At 50.4% G+C, this 9203-nt stretch overlaps 1 protein-coding gene across 1 annotated transcript in view; it reads left to right on the top strand.

Moving 5' to 3' along the window:
* Nucleotides 1-5434: 5434 nt before the first annotated feature.
* C2CD2 (C2 calcium dependent domain containing 2) overlaps nt 5435-9203 on the top strand; it is a 62433-nt gene continuing 58664 nt past the window's right edge. The window contains exon 1 of the mRNA XM_024758260.1: nt 5435-5605. Within this exon, the coding sequence (XP_024614028.1) occupies nt 5594-5605 (12 nt within the window). The 5' untranslated portion in view covers nt 5435-5593. The remainder of the gene's footprint in view (nt 5606-9203) is intronic.

The following is a 9203-nucleotide window of genomic DNA, read 5'->3' as shown; positions in this document are numbered from 1 at the left end:
AGGAGGGGAAACTTCGGTGAGGAGACAGCATCTGGGTCACTCTCATCCATCATTTCTGGACCTCAGAGCAGGACACAGAGCAGGACAGTTCCCCATCGGTCTGCCCCTCAGAGGGGCACATTTCCACACTAGACATGCCACTGGCAGCGACAGAACTTCACATAGACCACATCTCTTTCCTGTTCTTTCAAGTTTGCATAACTTCTTAGATCAACTTTACAAATAAAAAGGCAAAAGAATCCCGGTCGAGGTGGATACTGCCTTTGAACAGTGATGCATGAACAACTCCATCATCTGGAGCCCGCCCGATGAAGCCTGTGCGCTTTTTCACTTGAGAGCAGCTTTGATGATATTTTTTGAATGAATATGCGGGGCTTTATCATTGGAGCAAATAACATCAACCAGCCCTTTACGACAGCTCGGGCCAAAGACCGAGGGGTCCCAAGGGTGCACATCCGGGGGAGGCCAGCGTGTAGGGGTCCCAAGGGTGCATCCAGGGGGGCCGATGTGTGAGGTTCTCTGCTCCTGGTCACGTCTCTTCCCCAGGGCTGTTCTCAGTGAGCAGGGGGCAGTGTGGGAGCAGCAGGGCCCTGGACACACCCATGACTGCTCAGCTGTGTCCGTAGTAAACGCAGGGCCCTCTGGACTGGAGGCCCCTACCCCAAAATGTGGGTAATCGTGTGTACCTCATAGCATTGTGAGGGCTAAAATCAGAACGCGTCTTCTTCCTTCTTCATGGTCTCGATTCCCTTTAAAGAGCCTCCGGTCATTTTTACCCTGGACTAGTGTATGCTCAATCGTATTGGCTAAGATTCTGGATGGTTTCAGCTGACAACTTTCTCAAAGATTCTGTTCACTTGGAATCTATGTTCCATGAAGCAGTCTAGCCGAGGGTCTTCGGGATAATGATGAATGACATCACCGTGTGAGAGGTCTCTGCGACTGCCCTGGGCGTCACAGGTGACAACCCTTTTATAGAAATGTCTGCGTGGATTTGTGAGATCACGCACTTAATATAAATGTAGACTAGCTTCCTTGTCATCATCCTTTCCCCCCAGAACATTCTTTTTCTGGTTCTCCTTCAAAGGGGGGAGGGGCCTCATTTCCACCTGCTCTTATTCACCTGCTCCCCTGTGGCCTTAAACCCCCAGCTCCTTGGTGACAAAGACCTCAGAGCCTGCCCCGCCCTGTCCCGGTGCCTGCACGGGAAATCACCCTGGGCTTCTTCCTATTCCTCTGGGGAAGCCTCGGACTCTGGCTGTTTTCCGGTCAAGCTGAGCCGTGCGTTTGAAAGGCAGCAGGTGTCACTCCCCGCTGCATTCTTCCACGTGTGGAGGCAGGACGGTTCTCCGTGTATTTTTCCCCCCATCTCACTGGACACAGAAGCATGGCGTTAAAACAATATATGTATGAAGATGGCCGACAGGCACATGAAAAGATGCTCAACATTGTTAATTATTAGAGAAATGCAAATCAAAACTACAATAAGGTATCACCTCACGCCGGTCAGAATGGCCATCATCAAAAGTCTACAAACAATAAACGCTGGAGAGGGTGTGGAGAAAAGGGAACCCTCTTGCACTGTTGGTGGGAATGTAAATTGAGACAGACACTATGGAGAACAGTATGGAGGGTCCTTAAAAAACTAAAAATAGAGTCACCCTATGATCCAACAATCCCACTCCTGGCCATGTATCTGGAAATGATAACTCTAATTTGAAAAGATACATGCACCCCAATGTTCATAGCATCACTGCTTACAATAGCCAAGACATGGAAGCAGCCTATGTGCCCATTGACAGCTGACTGGATAAAGATGTGATATATATAGATATAGGTATATGTAAAATGGAATATTAGCCATAAAGAAGAATGAAATAATGCCATTTGCAGCAACATGGATGGACCTAGAGATGATCACACTAAGCGAAATAAGTCAGAGAAAGACGAATATCATATATCACTTATATGTGGAATCTAAAAAAAGGATACAAATGAACTCACCTGCAAAACAGATGTAGACTCACAGACACGGAAAACAAACTTATGGTTCCCAAAGGGGAAGGGGGGCGGCATACAGTAGGAGTTTGGGACTAACAGTTACAACTGCAGTACTATATATAAAATAATAAACAACAGGGATCTACTGTATGGCACAGGGAACTATATCCGGTATCTTGTAATAATCCGTAATGAAAAAGAATCCGAAAGAGAATATATATATATATACACACACATATAACCGAATCCCTTGCTGTACACCTGAAAACACTGTAAATCAACAATACTTCAATAAAGAAGAAATATTAAAAAAAACAGTATATGTATGAATAATCAGGAATTGCAGTGCCGCAAACACCCTTGAGGCAGGATTATAGTGTGTTCGCACAAACAGAAAGGGTGGGGCGGAGGCGGGACTGTTTCTCCTGCTGGGACCCATCAGCTGCCTTCTTCCTGTCACCTGGGGAAGAGCCTGAAGGGTAAGGGCTCAGTTGCTTCCCTCCATAGATTTCCTGCTTCATCCTTGTGACCCCCCCGCCTTAACTCAAGGAGAGTCAAGCCGATTGGAGTGGACGTGGAGGGAAGCTGGAATCGCAGGGTTGTCTCCCTCCCCACCCCAGCTCTGCTGGCTGCCCGGTCCCTGGGCTCAGCGGGGCCCCCAGAGAGGGAGCTGGCAGAGCTTCTGGAAGGTGACTGTGCAGGAAATGATGCAACAAGAGATGCATGTGATGATCTCAGGTGTTCACAGGTACAGTTACACCTTCCACCCCGAGTGGCAAGGGAAGATGACGACTCCATCAGAATCGGTCAAAAATGAGACATTGCAATAAATCTGTGTGAAGAATCGCTCTTTAATTGCACAGGGATGGGCCACAGGTGTAGCAGGGAGGACCACACAGAGAACACCTGGATTCCAGGTCTAGCTTTGCTCAAGCCAAGCGGTCCTTGCTGAGTTACTTGCTAAAGGAATCATCGCAGAGAGCTAGGCAAACAGAAGGCATTTGTGTTTTCCTCTTTTAATCCCTAGATTGTTTCCAGACTCCAGTATTTTCCAGACCGGAAAAATTGTTCACTTTGTCTTATTGGACTGCTCGGTGAGCCGCTGGAATAGATAATAATCATTTGTAATTAGACCATCAATTCTTTGCAGGTAAGTAGGTGTCTTTGGGTTGTTTTAAAAAGCCGTTTAATAATGGTTTCCTTTAACTCCCAAAGAGACTAAATATTCCTCCTGTTATTTTCTTGCCTCTATCCTTGTGCCAGTAAGGCTTTTTCAAAAAAATACATAGCACAAAGGAAAATTTGGGGCCAGAATGAAGGCAAAATATTAATTATAGGCACGTGCCTTGATGGGGGATGGGAGAAGCTTTCCGAGGTCTCACATGGGCTGGCTGAGCCACGGCCCTCCCTCCAGCTTGCTGGGCTTGGGAGCAGCCATGAGAGCGCCCTCGCGCGGCTGCACCATCCCGTACATCAAGTCCGCGTTTCTCTGAAGTCAGCGCCAGGAATGCCAGGTCAGGGGGACCTAGAAGCAGATCCCAAGGGTTCTGAGAAGGACGGAGCAGTGCCCCTTGGTTCCCAGGAGCCTGTACCCAGCAAGAAGACCGCACGGCGGCCACCTCCAGTTGGAGTCTCAGATGCAGCCACGGCAAAGTCCCAGCGAGGTTGGGGGAGGGGGCGATGCCTGTCTTCAGTGAGTTCATCTCTCTCTTCCTTGGCACGACCTCCCGCCAGGCCGCCCCCCCTCAACCCCCCGTGAACTTGACCTCTACACTGCGGACACATCTGACTCTCCGACAGCGTGACTTCAGACTTCAGTGGACAGGTGCAGGGCAGCATTCTTTCGATTCATGGAAAACATACCCTGTAGGTGACTGCCTCCTCAGAAGGACTTTTTCAGTGTATAAAAAAATACGAGGTCAAATATTTTCATTCATAATGTAGGTGCCCGCCTCGGGTGCAAAGCAAACTTGCCAAATCCCCTTGCTGTTGGGCAGTCACACAGGGGGCTTAACTGAGCCACCTGGCTGCGATGGAGCTGCCATCTGGATCACATTCCTCCATCCACCCGGTGTGGACACAGAGTCACCCGGACTGCGTCATCAGGGTGGCCCAGGGCAGGCTCTAGGCTGCCAGGCCCTGCCTCTGCCCCCCCTCCCCCCCACAGGCCGCCCCGCCTGAATCACCGATGACTCAGGCTCCTCAGTGGCCATCACCAGGGGGAATGAGGGCACATCCTGTGACTGTTCACCTCCGGGTGGGAGGTGGACGGCCTGGAAGGCGCTGCGGGGCTGGGGGCAGGGGCTCGGGCCCTCCTTGGTGGGCACTGCAGGATGGCTGGCTGACTTCCCTGCCATCTTCCCCAGAAAGGGCTTGGGACACAGCAGAAGCGCCGCAAGTCCCTCTTGTATGAATGACCCCTGAGTGAACTTCCTTCCCCTCTGGGTTTGAAAGAATCCGTGTCTCCTGGACTTCAAAACACAAAAGGCAATTCATCTTCTTTAGACAGATCTTTGCCGGAGCACATGAGAAATGGGACGCCTTCATTTCCAGCTTTTAACATGTTTCTGTTTTTAGCAGAATTTGTTTGCTTTATAATAGTTGATGGAAAGAACACGGGCTTTGGGGTCGACACCACCTGGGGGCCACCTCTGGCGCTGCCATTTTCTCGCTGTGTGGCCCTGAGCAAGTGACTCAGCCTCTCTGAACTCAGCTTCCTCTCCTTTAACACGGGATGATGCCATCCTTTACATTGCCATGAAAATTAAGTGAGCCCCTCAAGTGGAGCGGCTCCCCAGCGTGCCTGCTGTGAGTGCCTGCAGCCACCCAGCCACACCAGCTGCATGTGGGGGGACCCACCCCCAGGTGCAGTTATGACCTCGCGGAGGGGGCATGCAGGACAGACCATATCTCCATCTCACGCAGCCGGGGTGACTTGCGTGTGGTCTGAACTTCAGGCTCAGAAAACTTTCTCACAGCCCTCGTGATGCTGTGATTTGGGGTTAAGACAGTTATGCAGAGGTGCTGCCTTTCTCCCAGGGAAGGCATCACAAAACCTTGAAAATAACCAGCAGGAGGATCCAAGGCCTCTAATGCCTGGAGCAGGCTCCCTGCGTTCCACCCCGCACCCCCCCGCCCCGTCCACCCTCCCCCCTCGACCCTCAGGCCCAACAGGAAATGGCCTCCAGCCCCCGAGCCTCCGACTGTGGAAATGACTAAGTCCTGCCAGTGCAGCCTAGGAGATTGGGTCAAATGTCCCCACGGACCCCACTGCTGAGGGCGTGGGCGCAGATCCAAATCTTAAAAGCGTTTGGCTTAGAAGGAATTCTCGGAATGTCTCCCATCAAGCACTGCCAGTGGAAGCTGCGCGTTTGTCTTCCCAGGTCGCCCGTCACAGCCCCGCTGGGGCCCAGGCTCCGGTCCATCGGTCCATTGGGGCAGTGCGGGCACAAGGTGATAGTTCAGGCGATCATCTTCCTCACAGTCACGCAGATGGCTGCAGCGTGAGGGAGAAGCATCTCCACCAAGTCAGAGACAAACGAGATCTGCCCTTTTCCTCTTCTCGAAATGTAAGATTGGAACTGGAAACTCAATGACACTGTTGGTAAGTGTTTAAGTATCTATCCCAATTTTTTGTTAAGTATTTTTAAAAGCCCATAAGAATATCTGGTTCAATGATAATGGATATTTTCTAGTATTGACAAGTATAACTTTGTTTGTAGTTATGAAACGTATATGACACTAGACATATTTATTAATTAAAAAAAATGTAACATCATCATAGAACCTCCTGGGCTTGGTAGAGGGAAACATTAAAATACTTCCACAGAATATCACTCAGCCATAAAAAGGAAAGAAATTGTGCCAGTGGCAGAGACGTAGATAGACCTAGAGACTGTCATACAGAGTGAAGTAAGTCAGAAAGTATATTAAATATCGTATATTAAATACGTATCGTATATTAAATGCCTATATGTGGAATCTAGAAAAATGGTACCGGTGAGCCTGTCTGCAAAGCAGAAATAGAGACACAGATGTAGAGAACAAACGTATGGATACCAATGGGGAAGGGGGTGGGTGGGAGGAATCGGGAGATGGGGATTGATACTATGTATAAAACAGATAACTAGTGAGAACCTACTGTATAGCACAGGGAACTCTACTCAGTGCTCTGTGGTGACCTAAGTGGGAAGGAAATCCAAAAAAGAGGGGATAGATGTATACGTATAGATGATTCACTTTGCTGTACAGCAGAAACTAACACAACATTGTAGAGCAGCTGTACTCCAATAAAAAATAATAATCATCATAAAAAAGAAGAAGGTTAAAAGAAGAAATCCTTCCACGGAAGACGCAGAGATGAGCCACCGAAGGGAACAAGGAGCCTTTACTCCTGTGTCCTGTGTGTAGGCTCACAACCAGTTACTGTGGAACATTCCAAAGAGGAATTTGGAAACAGTTTCTGTTGTCTCCTCACGCAGTAATGGGACCCACCTGGTCTCAGGTTCAGAGTCATGCATTCCAGAGAATTCCAGGCAGGTGGCTGCCTCTGGGCGATCCAGTAGGTTGATGTGAAGACGGTTTCCCTTGGGCCACAGTATGCGTGACTGTCTTGGGAACAATGGCTAGCACCCGTGGGCCCCTCCCCTGCACCCAGACCCCTAGACCCCAGCCCCACCTGCTCACAGAAGCTCAGTGCGGGTGCTTGAAGGATTCAAAGCATGGTAGTTTCCTTTGAGGACTGGTTAAAAGCAGCAAACCGCTGGTGTAGAGTGTGATGGACCCCAATCCATTGGAAGGTCTGGTGGGTGACAGCGAGTGTCCTTCCTGGGCAGAGCTGCAGTCTGGCTCCTTGGGTTGAAGGGACACGGGGTGGAGGAGAGGGCAACATACTAGGAGCAGGGACTGTCACCATGTGTGACAGTGGTGAAATGCTACTCTTCCTGGAGACTGAGCTGTCCAGTATCCACTCCAGGCAGTGGATGAATTGGGCACCAGAGCAGAAGTAAAGGGAGTCTGTTCTCTTCCGTAGGTTTACAAGGTGTTTTAGTTCCTTCCTATTGCACGTTTTGGCCAACTGCATTTTCCTGTAAGCCCATGACATTCCTCATTTCCCCTCACTTGGCTTCTACACAGAAGTAGTTCAATATTTATATGTTTGCCTTCCCTTTGGAAAAACTTACAGCAGTGTGACAAATTCTAAACCCTGGGTGGTTGTTAGTTTACAGTGTGTGACAAAGCCCCTAAATGTGCCAGTGGGGTGAGCGTGCGTCGGAGGCACTGTCGCAGAGGAATGAAACTGGTTCCACCAGTCGCACGGGATGCGGACGGCTGTCTCCTACCTGCCACACAGCCATGCTAGGCATCGCACATGCGCACATCTGTACTCACCGTCGAACAGGGAGACGAGGAGCCCTGGGTATCCAGTTATCCAGGTTATTCTGGCAACGGGGCCAGCATGACTTGGATTATTCAACTGCATAGATCTGGCTACAGGTCAGAAAATATTAAGATGTTTCTTCCAAATAAGAAGAGATTTCTGAGAAAAGCAGAACAACTCCTCCCAAATCCTTTAGAGCCTGGGGGCTGAAGGAGGACTTACAGTTTAAAGGATAGATAACTCGCAGGAAGTTGATAGGATCATTCTATTTCCACTTTCTAATATCAGACCTGCCTAGTAAGGGCTGGTTCTCCCCGGCCCCAGCTCACCTGGGCAACCTGATGAATTCCCCTCCCTGCCAGCCCTGGTCCTGTTTCCCACTAGGGCTGTCAGTCCACCTACCTCCCAATTCCTTCCTCCTTCTCAAAGAAAATCGGGCCCTCGGGTGTAAACTCCCTCACCCTCCTACTGCTGTAGCCTCACCCACCCTATAAACAACAAGGTCCTGCTGTAGAGCACAGGGAACTATATTCAACCTCCTGGGATAAAACGTAATGGGGAAGAATGTGAAAAAGAATGTATATATGTATAACAGAATCACCCCGTTGTACAGCAGAAATTAACACAACCTTGTAAATCAACTATGCTTCAATAAAATAAATTTTTTAAAAAAACAAACCCTCACTCACCTTCATCTCCTGGCCTCCAGTCTCTAAGCCAGAAATACCCTCTCGTGTGAGGACCCACACTCTAGGGCTTAGGGTACTGAGCTACATGCAGGCCTCAGGGACTTTGCACACACACACTTCTTCAAATGCCATTACATCCAACCTCCCCCTTTCCAGCCTGGCACCTCACCCTCTCTTCAATACTTGGTATCCAGGGCAGATTCGTCACAGCATCTGTGGTTCTCTTTGTTCTACTGCTCCCAGGGTTTTCGCAAAATAGCTGTCAATAAATGCCATTAGCCTCTGAACCGGATCCAGACCCTAACCTCCATCGGCCCAACTAGTCCGTCTTCTTAGCCATCTCCCCTCTGAGCCAGGTTGTAAGGTTTCTCTTTACCCACCGCCGTGGCAGAGGGAGGGGCTGGGGAGGAGCCAGTGAGGACCCTCTGCTCCAGTGTCGGGGCCAGAACCCTCACTGATGTTACCAACCAGACAGGCAGACCCTGGCTAGGTAGGAGAAGGCTAAGTGCTCAGGTCTAACCAACCCAATTCAAGGTCAAATCCCCTTCATACAGCCGCAGAACTACGAGCAAATCACTATTTTATGATTCAGGCTTTGCATTAGGCCTTGGAGAATCTCAGGCTAGTGTTTTGAGGCGTTGCCTAACGACGGGGGCTGACTGCAAGGTGAGGGGCGCAGGGAGCGCGCCACACACATGCGCACACACAAACTTCTTAGTGGGCATTTTCCTGAGACCCTCCCAGGAGTGATCATGGCAGCTCTTAAAGCGAGGTTCCAGACTTTAGGGTGCGAGTGGTGGATTTCTAGGGGCTTTCCAAGTACGTTAAAACCGGACAACCGTCTTTTGCTGGTGGGCAGATGGCGATCCTAGAAATCACCCTTTCACACGCACAGGCGCGCGCACACACATGCACGCACACGCGTGCACACACGCGCACACATGCTCACGGAAGCCCCGCCAGCCCGCCCCACTGTAGCCCTGGGGTTGGGCTGACTAATTGGAAAGTCCCGCGCTTTCGCGTCTCCACGCCGGAGACAGGTCCGCGCAGGAGGTTGCAGCGCCGGGCGCACACGCGGCCACCGCACATCCATGGTCCGGGCGAAGGCGCCGGAGGTGGCAGGCGGCGCGCGC

Source organism: Neophocaena asiaeorientalis, unplaced genomic scaffold (assembly GCF_003031525.2).
Source record: "Neophocaena asiaeorientalis asiaeorientalis breed wild unplaced genomic scaffold, Neophocaena_asiaeorientalis_V1.1 scaffold45, whole genome shotgun sequence".
NCBI classification, from domain to species: Eukaryota; Metazoa; Chordata; class Mammalia; order Artiodactyla; family Phocoenidae; genus Neophocaena; species Neophocaena asiaeorientalis.
This window is presented reverse-complemented; position numbering and strand designations above follow the sequence as displayed.